General features: G+C 45.1%; 1 protein-coding gene across 8 annotated transcripts in view; it reads left to right on the top strand.

The window, feature by feature from the left end:
- The window catches only part of CBFA2T2 (CBFA2/RUNX1 partner transcriptional co-repressor 2), a 522617-nt gene that overhangs the window by 312650 nt on the left and 189833 nt on the right, over positions 1-20134 (top strand). For all 8 annotated transcript variants that reach the window (XM_085618982.1, XM_085618980.1, XM_085618983.1 and 5 more), the window contains one exon: positions 8730-8815. In XM_085618982.1, the coding sequence (XP_085475108.1) occupies positions 8730-8815 (86 nt within the window). The remainder of the gene's footprint in view (positions 1-8729; positions 8816-20134) is intronic.

Here is a 20134-nt window from a genome sequence, read left to right as displayed (position 1 = left end):
ACAAGTGTGTCTGGTGCCGGAGCTCGCCTCTCACTGGCAAAGGGACCGTTTTTGTAAACAAAGAAGCTACTTTGGGAATGCGATCAGATGTCTAAAGGGAGATTAGCCGTATAAATACATGCCTCTTCCCACGCCCTGGCTCCTGTTCCACCATGCACTGGATCTCGTCCACCACCATCCCCCGGATCTTGTCCACCACCATCCCCCGGCTCCCGCTCCCTCCATCCCCGTACCTCTTCCTCCTCCAGCGAGTCCAAGTCCTCTCGCCCGCGTGCCTACCTTTCAGCTGCATGGCTTCGGTGTGGGAGCCCATTCTCCCAGTGGGATCTCTCTGCCGCTGGCTGGAGCAGGGAGTATGTGAGGCCTGGGCAGGCATGGGAAGCAGCAGGCTGCAGTAGGAGGGTAGGTTGCTCTGCGGGAGGGGTTCAGAGCCCCTGATTGCCGCGCTGGCTGAGGTACAGGAAGGCCCCCTGCCGCAGGCTGGTAACTCCCACTACTGCGAAGTGGAAGTGAAAGTGGAAGTGAGGGAAGGAGGGGGTCGAAAGGGGCCTTGGACTCAGTGCTCAGCTTGCGAACTGGGCTACAGAGGGCTGTGCAAAATACTGCGATGTCACTCATGGTAGCTACAACCTCTCTCTTTAGAATGCGAGTTTGACTGCACAGGAGAGGCAGCGCCTCGCTCGGAGACCAGATGCGCCTTTCGAGCAGGGGTGCGAGGGATGGGGATGCTGCCTGTTCTCAGAAAGGGGGTACGAAGCAAGGAGCGGAACAGCGGTGAGGGAGCAGATGGCATGGAGAGGGGTGCACAAGCAGGGTTGCCCTGGGGCGACCCCAATGCCCAAAGACCCCATAGGGAGCGGTCCACACCGGGCCACAGCTCCTCGGACACGGCTTCGCGGCACACATGACAGACCTCCGGAGTCGAATTATGGGGTGAAAGGATTTTAGTAATAAAGGAAAAATGTATCAAAACACAGCAACGAGCAGCGTCTTTAAAAGAAAATGCTGGCATGTGACATTGGGAACATGTTGGTCACAGATAATAAAACAAGATCACAGGGCTAGCTGATGAGGCGCGCGCTGAAATGAAAGCAGCTGCAGCGTCCATCGCGCGCATAGGCCGGAAGTCCTGCCAGTGGTGCACGCGCGCAGACGAGCTGGTGCGCGACCAGACTAACCCCGTCTGTTTCCAATTGCGATAATTGGAAACAGATGGCGCTCATGCTCGCTCCTGAGCACCCTAGGCCACAGAACAGAGAATGCTTGACATGCACCCCCCTTGGGGCCAATTGCGTGCTGTCTTTCTTAGAAAGACAGCAGGCAAAGCCCAATAGCAAGTGATAAAAAGAAAAAGCGCACGCACGAGGGTGTTTGGAATTTAAAAGCCCTTAATAAATGTCGTGCAGCGCATGCGCGCTGGCTCAGGTGAGACCTAATAAGGGGACTACATGGCTACAATAGACTTAAAGACTCCTTTCTCCACATCCCCATGAATCAAGCGCAAAAAAGATACCTTGGGTTCATCCACAAGGAAAACTCACTACCAGTTCAAGGTCTTGCCTTTTGGAATAAAATCGGCACCAAGAGTTTTCACAAAGTGCTTAGCAGCAGTAGCAGCATCCCTAAGACTGAGGGGAACCCATCTCTATCCCTATCTATACGACTGGTTGGTTAAGGCAAATTCAAAACAAAGATCAAGATTAAACTCCAAAATATCACGGGCATACCCGACCCAAAGGAAGGGTACAAGCAATCCGAGCAAAAGAGCAAACTCGCCTATACCAGAAGGAACAGTCTCTGACAGTGAGGATAGGTATGAAACTAATTGACATCATGCATCCCCCTCTTTACCTATGCACGTCTACACATGTACCCTGTACAGGAATGGCTATGCACCAGGTGGTCACAAATCACAGAGAGTTGGGAGGGGCTTTGTGGTTGTAACAGACAGGGTACAGAAGGAGATGCAATGATGGGCATCTAGGAACATAACACAACAGATGCGTCCCCCAAGGGTTTGGGAGCGCATTCAGGAAACTTAAAGATATGGGGGTCAATGGAACTATGCAAACTCCATAAAACTTATCAACTTCCTAGTGATGAAGACTGTTTCTTGCACTAAAAGCATTTCAAGCCCACATAGTGGGTAAGACCATATTAAACCAAACGGACAATACTACAACAATGTTTTACCTCAACAAATTGGGAGGAACAAAAAATTTACCCTAAGCAACCTAGCTCAGAAAATATGGCAATGGGCTATACCAAACAGCATCAATCTGCAGACAAAACAGAAGCAGATCATCTCAACAGGCAGAACAGCAGCTCACACAAATGGGAGATAAAGCAAAGGACTCTTGTGAGAAAGTGCCATCTTTCTTGCATGGTATGCCCCCACTTTTTACTGAATTGCTGAATGTACTTTCACTGAGTGTGCCCTGGGCTCCTGCCCAGGGCCTATGTTACTTCCCTAAAAACTGTGCTGAACCTAAAACCCAAATTGGCAAACCCTGGCCACATGTCGGCTTCTGGTAAATGGTACACTAGGTACCCAGGGCCTTGTGACCAGGGAAGGCCTCTAAGGGCTGCAGCACTTATTGTGCCACCCTTAGAGGCCCTGTACCCTGACACAAACACACTGCCCTTGCAGGCTGAGTGTCTGGGTATAGGACAAAACAGAGTCGACATTGCACACATCCCTGTGTGCCATGCCCACAACATACACTGCCCTGACATACATCAGCCACCCCTCTAGCTGGGTGCCCTATGCCTGTTGTGTGGGTACAGGAGCATGAGCCCTGTGCCCCTACAGTACCCAGGTCCGTTCCTGGGCACTGTAAGTGCAGTGCTGCCATCTAAGAGTGTATGGTGCTGGGGGATCGTCAAACACAAACTTCACAGCATCATGATGGCTCCACTGAAGACTGAGAAGTTTGGTATCAAACTTCTCAGCACATTAAACCCGCACTGATGCCAGTGCAGGATTTAATGTACAATGCACGACAGAGGGCATCTTAGAGATGCCCTCTGACCCTAACCTACAATCCACGTCTGGTCTGAGGGGTTGCCTAGACTGCCACACAGCAGACATGTTGCTGGACACCTGGGTAGAGAGCCATCCGCTCTCCTGGGCCTGCAACAATGCACATCCTGGGCGAGGTGCTAGGTCTCCTCCCCCAGGATGGGCAGGGGAAGCTTCAAAGGCATGCCGCCTTTGTGAGCTTCCCCAGGCCCCTGCAACCCCCCACTCTGGCGGGAAGCTTTTGGCCGGAAACCCCAAATAAGGACAGGGGATGTGCCAGCCTGCCAATCCCACCCCTCAGGTGGGGGAGGCGAGGTGAAGCACATCTCCGGGCTCTCGCCATCTTGAAGATGGGAAGCCCTACCCTATCAGGACTAGGCTACTGCCCCCCTCCCACAGGAGAGAGGCAGGATAGGGGGTGTACCCACCCCAGGACAGGGAGCCATTGGTCCCTGCCCTTCACCTACCTGTAACACCCCTAAATCTAGTATTTAGGGGCACCCTGAACCTTCCTTGCCCAGATTCCATATTCAAAACTACAAATAAGAGCAAGAAGAAAGAAGACCTGCCCTACAGCTGCTAAGAGGAAGACACCAACTGCTTTGGCCCCAGCCCTACCGGCCCGTCGACCCTCGAACCTGCTCCAACCCAGCATCTCTTGTGGCCAGCAACCTCACAAACCCTGGAGGACCTGGCTACCTTTTGGCTCTAAGCCCCTGGGACTCCCATGAGTAGAGGCTCTACTGCAGCCCTTAGAGGCCTTCGCTGGTCACAAGGCCCTGGGTACCTAGGGTACCATTTACCGGGGGCTGACATGTGGCCAGGGTTTGCCAATTTGGGTTTTGTTTGTTTTAGGGAAGGAACACAGGCCCTGGGCACCTGATTGGCAGGAGTCCAGGGCACACTCAGTCAAAGTACATTCAGCAATTCAGCAAAAAGTGGGGGCATACCATGCAAGAAAGATGGCACTTTCTCACAGCGGCCCCTTGTGCCCAACTCCTGGGTATCTACCTATCCTCCAACTACCCAACTTACCTCTCGAAGTGGTGGTCGCACCTGAAGTATCTTCGTCCCCGAGCTTGCAGCCTTTGTTCGATCTTGAGCTTCTCCATTGCAATCCATTGAGCGCCCGAAGGCTCAAAAGCACCCTGCACCCAGCCGCCCGAGTGACCCTGGCTGTGCAACCTCTACTCCTACCTACTTCCCCATTTGCCCTGAGCAAGTGACCAGGAGCCCAGCTCCCACAGTCGCGTGGTCTGTTAGTCAGCAGCCACCAACCAAGGGCCCCCTGCCTTCCATAGGATAACGTTGAGCCTAACTCACTCTGCACCCGGCTGCCCCTGTGCCGCTGAGGGTGTAACCCTAGGAGACACCTGAGTCTATGCCCAGAACCTTAACTCTGCCAGTCGAGTACTTACCCAAAAGGCGATAACTCACTTTTCTTCCAAAGGGTAACATTGACTGGTTTCACTTGAAATTTCTTCTAAGTGTGGAGTTTCTAAACTTTAAAATATTCACCTAAAATCAACCGAGTAACGAAAACGGAAATACTCACCTGCTATTAGGAGAGATCCCAGTGCTGGATCTTGGTGCCCAGCACTGACCCTGAAAAGTAATACAAACCATACTTACCGCTAACTCAAATTTCTTTTCTGTGAAATTTCTCTAAGTGTTGATTTTTGCAAACTACAAATATTCTTTAAAAATCATACCAACTGTGAAAACGTAATTACTTACCTGTTTTAGATAGATGTCCCAGTACTGAGCCTAGGAGCCCAGCACTGGATTACAAAAGTAACGAGAACATACTTTACCGGTAACTTGAACTTTCTCCCGTAGGAAACCATTGACTGTTTTTCTTTGAAATTTCTTCTGTCGATTTTGCAAACTTACAAATATTCGTTAAAAATCGCCTGTATAACCTAAACACATTCTATCAACTGCTTACAGGTGGTATACTATTGCTGGATCCAGGATCCAACACTGAACCCGAAAAAGTAACCATAACCCCACTTATCTGCTAAGTGAAATTCCTCCCATAGGATAACATTGATAATTTGATTAGAAAAAGTTTCTAAGTGTCAACTTTTAAAATACCAAAATATTGCTTAAGAATCACAACAGTAACCAAAACGTATTTACTCACTTGTTTCCAAGAACTGTCCCCGGACTGAACCTACGGTCCAGTCCTGGATTTAGGAAAGTAATCCTGAAAGTAATCAATTGCATATAACTTAGAATTCCCATTGAGCTCAAAGTATTATTGTGTTTGAAATTGTGTTGTCTATTGCAGCAAACTGTAACTATTGCATTCAAAAGTCAATTGCCTATTGCAAAGTATTTAACTAAAGCATCTCATTCTGAGAAAGTATATTTTAATACCTATTGTTGGTTCTAAAATAAAAAAAACATATATTTTATACAAACCATTGGCCTAGAGTTCAGTTCTTGAGTGTGTGAGACCATTTGCTGACTGTGTACAATAAATGCTTTACACTGTCCTCTGATACTGCCTTATTGCTTGACCAAGCTACCACTTTAGAGAGTAAGGTTATATCTAACTTAAGCCTCTGTCAATCCACTGGGGACTCTGTACACACTGTACCTATTTGGAAACCGTATATACAAAGCCACTTTCCTACAACTCTGCAAAAGGTTTTCAGCCGCTGGGGGACACCAATAATAGACCTATTCACAACAGTGGAGAATAAGAATTGCCAATTTTTTACCTCCAGGTTTCAACACTACCTATCAAAAAGGAATGCCCCGTCGCTAAACTGGTTAGGGACATTTGTATATGCTTTTCCTCTACTACAAAGGGTACTGGAGAAGATCAGACAACCAGGAACAAACTAAATTCTCATAGCCCTCAATAGGCAAGGCAAACCTGGTACTCTAGTCTACTCGAACTGTCCAAAGGGCAGATAATGAAATTCAAGGCAGAAAAGAAGCTTCTCATAATGTAAAGGGGTCAAGTATTTCAAACGAAACCAGCAACATGCAGCCTGTACTTGAGTACATAGAGTTTGGACATTTGAACTTACCACAATGAACAATGGAGATACTAAAAGAGGCAAGTAAGCCAACCACAAGACAATGCTATGCAGCTAATTGCAGCTAATTGGAAAAGGTACCTCGTGGTGTACGGAGAACAATACCCTAAGTTCAATATCTACACAGGAAATAGTGTGAATATATCTTACCCACTTGCTAGACAGTAAAATAAACTACTCAAGCCCCGAGGTGCACTTAGCAGCGATTGTAGCTTACACCAGGGGAGCATCATGTAAACGTTTTTTCACATCACCAGTCATCAAAAGGTTCCTAGAAGGTTACATAAGAATTGCACCCCCCAAGGAAAGCTTTTGTCCCTATGTTGAACGTGAACACAGTTCTAACACAGCTAATGACAGAACCATTCAAACCTATGCACAAAGCAGAACTCCAGTATATCACCAAAAAGACTGCGTTCTTTTTTTTATTTTTATATATATATATAACTGTTTTTTATTTTATATGAAAAGAGTGCATTCTTAATTGCTATAACATCTCTATGGCGAGTAAGTGAACTACAACCACTAAATATTGAGGAACCATACATGCAAATCCACAAGGACAAAATTGTCCTAAGGACCAACCCTCAGTTCCTTCCTAAGGTAGTTAGCAAATTCCACATTAATCAAAGTATTCAACTAGCAGTTTTCTTCAAAAACCCACAGACACGATTAGAAAGAAGGCTTCATTCCCTAGATGTAAGAAGAGCCTTACTTTACTATCTGCAGGGAACAAAATAATTACGTAAAGGTGCACCTGAGACAAAGGGGACAATTGCACGTTGGATTGTAGAGGCAATTCAGGTATGCTATTCCACAGCAGGAAAAACATTAAGCTCCCGGCCAAAAGCTCACTCAATAAGGAAACAAAAGGGGCAAACCTAGCGTTTATGGCCAATATACCAATAGACAGTGTATGTCCAGCTGCTACATGGCCTTCTCCACTCACCTCTACCAAGCATTCTTGTGTGGATATACAGATGACAAAGGAAGCTCAGGTGGGACAAAGCGTACCAACACCTGTTCGCAAAGTCTTCCACATCTTACCCCAACCATCCCAAGGAAGGGGAAACCGCTACATAATCTAATAACATAAACATAACATAATATGTATTTGTAAAACGCACGTTCACCCGTAGGCATCTAGGCGCTGAATAACAGATGTTTAATGGACAGCATGTGAATCCAGACCTGGATTAATGCTGCAAAACAAAAGGGTTACTTACCAGTAGGAGTAGTTTTGCAGCTTGAAGAGTTTTCTGGGTTCACATGCGACCCACCTATGTTCTCAGAGATGAGGAAAGCAAACAAGTGGGAGAATAGATCAAGTAAAAGAAACGAAAGAACTTAAAACAAGAAAAGTAAAGACATACCCTTATTTACAAAAGAAATAAAAGAAAAAAGAATCTGAAGATGGCTACCAGCACAGAAACTTCTGGGGCGCCATTTTACATCACAAAAGCAATTGACCTAGCGCCAAATGGGGGTCGACGAGGCCCACGAAATTAAGAAAAAAAAAGAAACCAAAACAATTCCAGGCCCAACCACTAGATGACAGAATAATGCATAGCATGTGAATCTAGAGATCTCTTCCAGCTGCAAAATTACTCCTACTGGTAAGAACTATTTCGTTGCACTGTAGCAAGATATCCCAAATGGTGAACTTGCTCTTTCATACACACGCATATTATGTGTGCGTGTGCATGTACACAAGTGTTGTATCTGTATGTATGTGCACAAGCATCTGTGTCGGTTTGTGTCACAATGGTTGAAGCACCAACCAGCATTTCAAATTGAGTTCATTGACCAAAGCATTAGTTTGTCATTCACAACTAGCTAAATGAATGGCTTCTCCACGATGGGTTTTATGTGCATTGGTAGAGTACCTGTGTGTATGCCAAAGTTAGGGGGTGCGGAATCCACATAATTTGCTTTTGCATAATTACATTACATTTTGGGAGAAACAAGGCGAAAGGCAGATCCGCTATTTTGCACTACATTTTATCACGATATGCGTCCCTATGTCAATTTTTGACTTGAGCACACATTTTATACAAAAAAAATAGTGCAAAATATAAAACACTGTCACGTGCTTGGCGTATTGTATGGTCTAGCATTTGTTCATTATGCAACTAGGTTTTGTAGCATGTTATTACTTAGGGGTGTGCAAAGTTATTGTTGTTGCCAATGGATGATTCTATCTATGCATTTGCGCTACCAAAAATATTCCTTAATTTTCTAAGCTCCAAACCAATTTCCTTAACTTTGCCCAACCCATGTCAATTTGGTACACTGTGTCGCTTGTTGGGAATTATTGTACCCACACCCACCTAATATTATTGATAAAGCTATGCCCCTGCATGAAAGATTTTATCAATCTATAATAAATGCATGCTACAATATAGTTGCTTGACTCTTTTAACACCGACTATGCTGTTTGACATCTACCATAGATTATTCAATGACCTTCTCCACAAGGTAATGATGTGATGCGAGTGGGTTATTTTATTATGGCATAGACAACAAAGGCTCGCAAATCCGTAATCTGCTAAATGCAAGCATCTGTGATGGGTTGCTACCTAATTGGAGAGAGGGGGTCCTTTAGAATGAAGGAAGTTGGTCTGGTATCTAATGCATGAATCATTTTCTTTCAGGAGTGAATGAAAGCTACCAGGATGAGCCTGTGGATCATCGTCTCACAGAGCGCGAATGGGCAGACGAATGGAAGCATCTAGATCACGTAAGAGTCCGTTTTCTATCTAGGGCAACTCTCTCTAGAAAGCGAAGCCTTATAGTGTGCACGCATGCTCATTGAAAGTCAAGTATGATACTGTGCATGTCCAGCAACTACACGTCCTTTTGGTGCTTATTGGAGCCCCTTGAGCATGTGCATGGTTTTGCAGTATGAACCAATTCTAGATTCACAAGCTGTGCATTATTCCTCCTTCTAGTGGGGAGTCCGGACTTGCATCTACATTTCTTAAAGTTTTAACTATAGGCATCAATCTTATGTGGAGTCATGATGATCCACTGTGATGTCAACTGTAAGCCCATGATGCCCCAATGTGTGACCTGCAGTTCAGGTTATTTTTTTTCCCATCTGATGGTCGGAAGCAAGAGGATGAGATGCAGAGATTTAATAGTATTTGACTACAACACGGAGTAGAAAACTAAGTGAGACAATGTTTGTTGATGAGAGCAACATTGGCATCTGTTTACAGCATCAGAGACTGATTGGTCGACATCTTAGTAGTGGAAATGGAGAATACTTCATTCAAATTCTTCCCTAGTTGTTGTTGCATGCTCACAGCTACAGATGAATATCCTTTTATTTTTGCTTTATTTTCTCAAGAATCCCCATTTGAAGATTATGCTTGTATATGTTTTCACACCTACAGCATTAAAAATGTTAAGGAACTAAATTCATGTAATATGCCACAAGAAAAATTTCTCACTAAGCCCTCAGTAGACTGTAAGCCGTCAATGCATCAAACTTATCTACTATTAGAGCCCAAAAAGGAGTCTTCCAAGTCAAAGGAGAAACCTCCAGCATCAAACACTCATCAGCCTAAGAGTTGTAACAAAAACCATTCCCAAATACATCAACCAGACATCTAAGCACTATATTGGAAAAATTACTGGGAAGTAGAAGGTTCGTAAAGTCTCTGAAAAGTTGAAAAGCTCTGAAAGCCTTTGAAGGCCGTCGGTGCCAAAAACGCACTGAAAGATGTTGAAACAACAAAGAAAAAAAAGTAGCTATAAACAGACATAGTGTCCTTATACAAGAATAAAAGAACTATCCTTTCATCAGGCTCAAACAACATAAAGAAGTAAGGAAATAATACATGTACCTTGTAGGAAATCTGCCTCTCTGTGGTCACTTCAGTTTTTTTGTCTTTTGGTGGATCCTATATTTTTGCGGGATTTAGAATTCTGTGCACTTTAACCTTGTACAATGGCAAAATGCCTGAGCTCCCCCTTTAAACATGGTAGAATTGGCATTCTCCTACTTGGTATACTTAACTTGCCTGTAAGTCCCTAGTATATGGTACAAAATGTATCCCAGTGGCCTGGATGTTCAAAGCCACTAGCTGACTGCAACACCTATTGCCATCCAATATAGTGGCAGTACAAACATGGCATCAGGCTATCATTTTAGCCTGACTGTAACGGTGCAAAATATGTTCAGCGACCTGTCACAAGGTAAAAACCTACCTCCCTTGTAAATATTAAATGGTCCCTCCTGCGAGGAAGTGCCATCTTTCTTGCATGGTATGCCCCCACTTTTTGTTGAATTACTGATGTACTTTGTCTGAGTGTGCCCTGGGCTCCTGCCAATCAGGTACCAAGGGCCTGTGTTCCTTCCCTAAAACTGCATGACAGCCTAAATCCAATTGGCATCTCTGGCCACATGTCAGACCCCCAGGGCCTTGTGACCAGAGAAGGCCTCTAAGGGCTGCAGCACTTATTGTGCCACCCTTAGAGGCCCTGTACCCTGACACACACACACTGCCTTTGCAGGCTGAGTGTCTTGGTGCAGAACTAAACAGAGAGTCGACATGGCACACATCTATGTGTACCATGCCTACAACACACACTGCCCTGGCATACCTCAGTCACCCCTCTAGCTGGGTGCCCTATGTCAGTGGTGTGGGTACAGGTGCATGAGCCCTGTGCCCCTACAGTACCCAGGTCAATTCCTGGGCACTGTAAGTGCTGTGCTGCCATTAAGAGTATATGGTGCTGGGAGGTCGTCAACACGAACTCCACAGCACCATGATGGCTGCACTGAAGACTGAGATGTTTGCTATCAAACTTCTCAGCACATTAAACCCGCAATGATGCCAGTGTGGGATTTAATGTAAGATGCACAACAGAGGGCATCTTAGAGATGCCCCCTGAACCTAACCTACAATCCACGTCCTGTCTGAGGGGTTGCCTAGGCTGCCACACAGGAGACATGTTGCTGGACCCCTGGGTAGAGAGCCATCCACTCTCCTGGGCCCGTAACAATGCACATCCTGGCGAGGTGCTAGGTCTCCTCCCACAGGATTGGCAGGGGAAGCTTCAAAGGCATGCCGCCTTTTTGAGCTTCTCCAGGCCACTTGCTGTAATCAGCAACTGGTCCCTACCGGTTCTTACCCCCACCCTGGCGGGAAGACTGGTGGGAAACCCCAAGGAAGGAAAAGGGGTGTGCCAGCCTCTGCCAACCCCACCCCTCAGGTGGGGGAGGCGAGGTGAAGCACATCACCGGGCTCTCGCCATCTTGAAGATGGGGAGCCCTGCCCAATCAGGACTAGGCTACTGCCCCACTCCCACAGGAGAGTGGCAGGATAGGGCATGTACCCACCCCAGGGAAGGGACCCATTGGTCCCTGCCCTTAACCTACCTGTATCGCCCCTAAATTTAGTATTTAGGGGCACCCTGAACCTTCCTTAGATCCAGATTCCGAAACGAGAAAGACCTACCATGCAGCTGCTAACAAGAGGAAGACACCAACTGATTTGGCCCCAGCCCTACAGGCCTGTCAACGCTCGAATTTGCTCCTGCTAAACCCCGGCGTCTCCAGTGGTCAGCAACCTCAAAAACCCCGGAGGATCTGACTGCCTTGTGACTCTAACTAACTGGGACTCCCACGAGCAGTGGTACTGCTCAAAGCAAGTAACAAGCCCCTGACATCAGCCAGGAACCGCGACTCCTGCACACTCTGCACCCACCAAGCCTGGTCTGTGCCGGAGTGGACAAAGACCACGAGGACGTCCCCCCGGCATCTGTGACCCCGAATCCAGCACCCAAGGACCCACCTCGACGCTCCTGATGACGCCTGCTGCCTCAGAACCAGGGACCCCTCCAACCGCGACCAGCAGAGGGTAAGATTTCCCGACGCCAAAAGTCACCCCTGCGGCCCCCTGTGCCCAACTCCTGGATGCCTACCTATCCTCCAACTACCCAACGTACCTCTCGAAGTGGTAGTCACACCTGAAGAATCTTCGTCCCCGAGCTTGCAGCCTTTGTTCGTCCTTGAGGTTTTCCATTGCAATCCATTGAGCGCCCGACGGCTCAAAAGCCCCCTGCACCCAGCCGCCCGAGTGCCCCTGGCAGTGCAACCTCTACTCTAATCTACTTCCCCATTTGCCCTGAGCAAGTGACCAGGAGCCCAGCTCCCACAGCCGCGTGACCTGCTAGCCAGCAGCCCCCAACCAAGGACCCCCTGCCTCCCATAGGATAACATTGGGCCTAACTCTCTCTGCACCCGGCTGCCCCTGTGCCGCTGAGGGTGTAACAACTGTACCTACCTGACCCTGGGAGACCCCTGAGTCTATGCCCAGAACCTTAACTCTGCCAGTAGAGTACTTACCCATAAGCCGATAACTCATTTTTCTTACATAGGGTAACATTGACTGGTTTCACTTGGAAATTCTTCTAAGTGTCGAGTTTTGAAACTTTAAAATATTCACCTAAAATCAGCCGAATTACGAAAACGAATTTACTCACCTGTTATCAGGAGAGATCCCAGTGCTTTATCTTGGTGCCCAGCACTGATCCTGCAAAGTAATTACAACCGTACTTACCGCTAACTTGATTTTCCTCCATAGGATAACATTGCCTGGTTTTTGCCAGAATTTTTTTTGGAAACTTACAAATATTCGTTAAAAATCGCCTGTACAACAAAAACGCATTCTTTCAACTGTTTACAGGAGATGCACCAGTGCTGATTCAGGATCCAACACTGAGTAAAAAAAAGTAACGATAACCCTACTTACCTGCTAAGTGAATTTCCTCCCATAGGATAACATTGGTGATTCAATGTGAAAAAGTTTGTGTCAACTTTTAAAATAATATTCCTTAAAATTAACAACAATTTTAACCAAAACGTTTTTACTCAACTGTTTACAGGAGATGTCCCAGGACTGAATCTAGGATCCAGTCCTGTGGTAAGAAAAGTAATCTAAAAAGTAATCAATTGCATTTAACTAGAAATTCCCATTGAGCTCAATGTTATATTGTGTTTGAAATTGTGTTGCCTATTGCAACAACTGTAACTATTGCATTCAAAAGTCTATTGCCTATTGAAAGTATTTATCTAAAGCATCTCATTCTGAGAAAATATATTTTGATACCTATTGTTGGTTCTAAAATAAAACAATCATATATATTTATATACAAACCATTGGCCTAGAGTTCAGTTCTTGAGTGTGTGAGACCGTTTGCTGACTGAGTGTGGACAACAAATGCTTTACACTGTCCTCTGATACTGCCTTACTGCTCGACCAAGCTACCACTTTAGAGAGTAAGGTTATATATAACTTTAACCTCTGTCAAACCCTGGGGGACTGTGGACTCTGTACACCCTGTACCTATTAAGGAACAGTATATACAGAGCCACTTTCTTACACCTCCTATTTAGGCCTTGTAGCCCATAAGAACAAGTTACTTACTTTAGATAACGCTCTTTCTGGTAGAGACTCAATCTATCTGTAGATTCCACACCTTTTGAATATGAGATTGGCATACAAGGATCTGCTCTCAAATGGATCAGTCTACCACCCTTCACATCAGAGACCAAGAAACTGATATGCGGTGTCCAACAGGGAGCATCCCTCAGCCCCACTCTTTTCAACATATACATTACATCGTTCACCGACAATATGCAATCACAAGACATCATTGTCCTCTCCTATGCCATTGACACCGACTGATTCTCTCCCTGATGTACAAGACAAACACCACCAGAACTATCTTCATTAACTGCATGACCATGGTAGTAGAATGGACGCGAATCAACTGCCTGAAGCTCAACTACAACAAGACGTACTGGTCTTCAGCAACAAGACCAACCCATAGGATTCCACCTGGTGGCCGTCAGAGCTAGGACCAACACCCACACCCACAGACCACGCAAGAAATCTATGGATCATGCTAAATGACAAGCTTCACATGGCGGCTCACGTCTTATGCATGCTGCGAAAGGTCTTCAAATGGTTGCCTCAGGAAACCAAATGTACCATCACACAAGCACTCATCACCAGCATCCTGGACTATGGCAACACTTTCTACGCCGGAATCTCCCAAAAACTCCTGCACAGACTCCAGACCATCTAGAACGCAGCTGAAAGACTCGTACTCTACCTCCCACGCCGCACCCACATCACACTTCACCTCCGGAAGCTTCTCTGGCTCTCCATTCACAAGCATAGCCAATTCAATCTTCTCGCGCACACATACAAAGCCCTACACAAAAACAGGACCAGAATAGCTAGACAGCTGCATACACCTTCACCAACCCACCAGACACCTATGCTCTGCCTCACTTACACATACCGTGCTTCTGCAAAACTGTATCGCACCCAAGATATGGAACAACCTACCTCAACAGATCAGAGCTCTTTCCTACCATGGTAAAAGACAGTGGGACAAAATCCAGTTGAAGCCGTACACAGCCATTTGATGATCTATCGGGCCTTGATTTGAGGTGCTGCTCGTCGTATTCAATTGTTCTCAACTGTAGAAATTCCCCCATTTTTCGAATACATTTAATGATTGCTAGTGAGGATTGACCGTGGGATCCCGGTGCGGTGTTGGACTCTGAGATGTCTAAGAATGCCACAATGGGACGTTCTGACTGAAATAGATCTACAATTGACAGTGGTGAACTGCTGTTACCTTGATCAAGCCTTTGTAAGGCGAAATGCATTGGGTGCGTGTTTATAGTGTAGTTGAAGAAATTTAAATAAATAAGAAAAATCTACCACTGTGACTTTGGTGAGTTTTGATTTAGGATATTTTTTCATACTCTTTGTGTTCGTTGCCTCTTTCTTGTGTAAAAAAAAAAAACCATCTGAGCCTCGTCCTCACTTCGTGAGTTCTGCAAGAAACTGAAGACCAAACTCTTCATATAAACACCTTCGAACCACACACCTTGCCCAAAACCTGGACAACCTCTTGGGTAATTAGTGCGGTATACAAATCATTGTAACATAAGATAACAGAAAGGACCATGGCAGTGCTATGGGAAGCCAGAAGACAGTCCACAAGGCGGTGCTACAATGCAAAATGGAAATTGTTCTAACAATGGCACCTCACAATGACACCTTATCGCAACTGGGCACACGGACAACCGTGGAAGAATAACTCACCCATCTACTCGACAAAGGATTACCATACACCTCACTCGAGGTGCACCTATCCGCTATGGCAGCATAATCCAGAGGAGTAATAGGCAGACGTTTCTTTCAAACCCCGGTCATCAAAAGATTCATAGGAGGAGCAAAGAGAATAGCACCACCAAGATCAGTTCTTACACCTATGTGGAATTTCAACATTGTACTTACACAGCTCATGCAAACTCCCAATAAAACACACAAAACAGTTACAAGGTCAATTCACAGCATGTTAACCCAAAAATTATTCACACTGCAAAATGTAATGGTTACTTAACAGTAAGATTAGTTTTGCATCTTGATGAGTTTCTAGATTCACATGTGACCTGCACACCTCCCCAAAATTAGAGACCATGCAACAGGGACCGGAGAAGAAGAAGAAGAAAAAAAAAGAATCTGAAAATAGCTAGCACAGAAGATTCTAGAAGGTATGTCTGACATCATCAAAGTGTAACCTACAGCCAAATGATCAATGACGTAATAAAAAACTGCATTCCGGACACAACCACTAGATGGTGGAATAATGCACAACAAAGCTACTCCTATTGGTAAGTAACCCACATCATAGTCGTTGTCTGAATCTGTAACAAAAAAGCAATGCAACTTGTGTTCTTCCTTGTGAAGGTGGTAAGTCAAGTGGGGGTGGCACCTTGATAAAAGTAGAGAACGGCCTTGGGCAGCATTCTAGCAGTGACGACCCAGAGTCGGACAGCACAATAGTGCTCTCAGACTCCATCTGTGCCCTCTGACATCGATGGAGGCTCTGAGAACAGGCATAGAGTAAGGCGGCAGAGTCGGTACAGGAGCCAGGGGAATTTGTGGATTAGAAGGGTCCGACTGGAACCTTAGATAAACCAGAAGGCAGTGTAACAGATAGAGGGCCTGTCAGCTGCTTGGAGCCCGTAGATGTTCCGGAGGGCGTCGATATGGACCTGAAAAGATGGAGCATGGCTTCGAGAAACTCTTCGAACTGCTTCAGAGTCCCAGACGGCCCTGTGAACTCTGGTTGTGCCATAACAAGTTGTGGGATGGGCTCTGAGGTCGACCCACTTCAAGAATGAAATCAATAGGCATGGTGACGCCGTCGCACCATCTCAGAAAAATAGAGTGCCAGGAAAGGCCCAAGTCCTGCTTCGATATTTTTAAATCTTTTTTGTAAATGTTTTTTTCTTCAACTTACCCAAAGACTTGGACCTTGATGATGACTGACCTCCGGAAAGACTTTTGGACTGGGAACCAACCCTTTTATTCGGAGTTGTCTCGCCCCGGAGTACATTGCTTGGCAACATAGTTTCGCCTCATGGTCTCAAATAGCCTTCAGAATTATCGCAACGCAGTCACTGCAGGCCTTAGAGTCCTAGCTTGCCCCAGACACAACAGGCAAACCTGATGAGTATCTATCACAAAAAAATGTTTGCGACAGTCTATAGAGCTCAAGACCTGTCACCTTGGGAGGAAACCTTTCACATGCACACTTATTTTTTATGGGGTAAAGTGTCTCTAGGAGATGAAAGGTAGTTCTAGATCCGTTAGTGGTGCAGAAAAAAGGGTCTGACCGCATGCTTAAGTGGAGTGTATATGGGTCCCGCACATCATTTTCTGAGTAGGAAAGTGTCAGTGTGGAGCAGCACGGCGTCACCTACTGGCATGCAGAGGTACTGCTGAAAATGTTTCTGCTTTCAGTCGGACGCTTTGGGAATATTGGAAAGGTGAGTAAACTGCGATTAGATTGAGTCTATATCAGAAAGAGTGTTACAGAAGGTAATCAACTTTTTCTTGTGGGCTTCAAAGCCTAAATAGGGGTGACTTATTATGGCCTTAGAGCCTGACGTAGCGGGCTCTACCAGCCATTAAAGGATCTTCGGCTCGGGCCTTTAACAAGGGAGCTGGTCTTGCGGAAAGGCAGAAAGGGTTTATCTTAACAGGTCACAGTGCATGTTTTGCACCTTTACAGTCAGACTAAAGTGGTAGGCCTGAAGCCATGTATGTACTGGCACTATAGTGGATGGGAATAAGTGCTTTAATCCAGTAGTGGTATTGAACTTCCAGGCCATTAGGATACTTTTTGCACGATATACTAGGGACTTATCAAGTAAAGTATACCAAGTAGGAGTATGCCAGTTCAATCGTGTTTAAAGGGGGAGCATAGGCACTTGCCGCAGTACAAGTTTAAAGTTTACAGAGTTCTATCACAGGCAGGGTGCATGCTTTTTTTTTTTATGTAGTATATGTCAAAAGTTTATGTGAACATGTCCATATCGTGACTAGCACCCAAAAATGTTTGTGGCAAGCCTAGTTGTCCTATTTAGAAAACCAGAGTACAGATTAAAATACAAATTTTTTATCTCTGTAAAGGGGCCAGCTAGAAAAATAATTTAACAGCTATGTTTAATAGTTTTTAAGAATCAAATTCAATGATGACGTCGGATTTTTAATAAATATAAAGGAAAAGTAACTTTTAGAAATGTACCCCTTACATTCCTGAGCTGTCAGAAGGCTAATTAACATAAGCCTCTGCTAGTTCTCCACTAGTAATTAGCCTCGTATCAGTGTGAACAGTTGTGAAATGCCTCCCAGGAGCAAAAATAGGCTGGCCTGAAATTACCTCACAGAATATTCATGGTTGGAGCTGTGGGCATCCTTTTGACACTACAGTGTCAAATCCCGCCTGAGTGTCAAATCCTGCTCGATAGATCTTCTGAGTTTGCTTATAATCCATGGGGCGCACTTAAAAGGGGGGAGAACAGGATGTCAAAATAATGCTTTGGGATCCACTGTCTGGTTGCTGAAGGACACTGCTTTTGTTCTGCCAGACTTGTGTCTCAGGGTTTATGTATAACACCTGGGGCACACTTGAGAGAGGAGAGAACAGGTTGCCAAGACAATTCTTGCAGATCCACTGACTGGTAGCTGAAGGACTCTGCTTTCGCCATACCAGACTTATGTCTTTTGGTTTATTATGGGTACAGTAGTGTTTGATGTGGGAGGACACTAGGATTACCATAGAACACTCCCCACACAAGTTTAGTGTGGCTGAAGACTTTTGCCATGTTAAAAATATCTAAAATGCCCTGAACTTTTACCTCATTGGTTTGAATGTGCCAAGGTATCAGACACCTAGCTAGTGTCAGACCTGAAAGTGGTACCTTCAGGCACCCACTTCAGAACAATTCCTGCGCCTGCAGAAGATTAGAAGAGGACTCTTTTTGCTGTCAGAGAGCTAAGAGGAGCTCTGAAGGACTGGACCTGCTTGCTCTTGTACCCAGGACAAAGAGACAAAGAAGTGGACTCCAAGGGTCATAACGCTGACCTCCTGTTCAAGCTACATGGATACAACAAGCTACAAGAGGCCTTTTCCTAAAGTACCTAGCTGATCAAGGACAACTGGTACTAGACTAGACTCTTCTGATGGCCACTGTCTGACATTCTGTGCGTCTCTAAGTGCCTCTCCTGAGATCCTGGGGGGCTTTAGAAGTATAGTCCTGTGGTGGATTGGGACTTTAAAACTAAGTCAGAAGGTAAAATCTTTGACCAGGACTAACCTGGTTAGTGTATCATCTCGGTCAGCCTTAAATTTCTCCTAGGTCCTGGGTTACTGCAACCATTGACGCTTTGTGCTTTTTGGTGCTTTTTCTATTTAAACCTCCTAAAATTCATATCTCCACTCCCCTTTATTGAATTTTGGCCATTTCGTTTACTATTAAATTTTACTCTATTTTTTAATTTGGTTTGGGATTTTTATTGTTTTGTATTTTAACTTCATTACTATTATGGTTCTGCATAAATATTTTACACATTGCCCTGTCTGCTCTGTGCCATAGCTACCAGGAAATTGAGCTCAGATCAATTTAGTGACTACCGGGGTGCACCCTGAAAGGGGTTGAATGAATGAAAATGTTATTAAGCACAAACCACAACCTGGAGCTATCTAGGCGCTATGTAAGACTGAGAGTAGGTGACCCATAGCTTCCTAACTCTGTGCAAAGAGCCAGGTTTTCAGGCCCTTTCTGAACAAGACAAGCGACTGACCTGATTTCAGCTCCAGTGGCAGGTGGTTCCAGTGTAATGCGGCAGACCTGAAGAATCTTTTCTTGTCATAAAAGATACGCTTGAAAGGTGGAACCACCAGATTTTTTTGCGTAGCCTGAGCGCAGATTCCTACCTGCTGTATACTATCTCGGAAGGTTTGTTAATATTCCTTAAGGTGGGTAGTCTTCCACCTCAAATAATAATGCAATTCCTTACACACCTGCTTTCCATTGTAGAACATAAGGGAGGGAGGAGGAGATTGATATTTGTTTTTTTTTTTTTAGAAAAATTGAGCTTTTGAAATACCAGCTGCAGTTGACAACAGTAAACTATAACTGTTGGAATACTCTCCACAACAGGGTCTAGACTTATATCCTTCATAGTCTTCTGCATTTGATTTCATTTCATAACATGGGGAGATTAAAAGAGCAACTGAAACCTAGTGGAGTTGCACATTAGTTGAACACAAGGATTTAGGTTTCTTAAAAGAGACTTAAACCCTATCTACAGCAGAATTCAGTTCCGACCTCTGCTTTCCAGTATTATTCAGCAAAGATGGGAAGATTTGAAAAAATGACAGAAAAGCTTGTGACTCCACGTTTTGAAAAGAAATCTAGACCTCCACTAAACCTACTCTTCATTAAGGGACATAAGGAAGTGTACACAGTTGTGGCTACAGCAAGACAGCTGTTTTTAATAATTCCTCCACAGGCCCACTATCTGACAGACAGTAAAATATTAGAATTTGGTTGAAGTGGTGACCATCACAGAAAGGTGCAAAGCTAACTTTAGAGTTAGCACAACAACTTCCTGAAGAATTTAGGAAATAAACTACAGGTGTCGTAGAAGAATGGAAAACGATAACTAAT

This window comes from Triturus cristatus, chromosome 7 (genome assembly GCF_964204655.1).
Source record: "Triturus cristatus chromosome 7, aTriCri1.1, whole genome shotgun sequence".
NCBI classification, from domain to species: Eukaryota; Metazoa; Chordata; class Amphibia; order Caudata; family Salamandridae; genus Triturus; species Triturus cristatus.
This window is presented reverse-complemented; position numbering and strand designations above follow the sequence as displayed.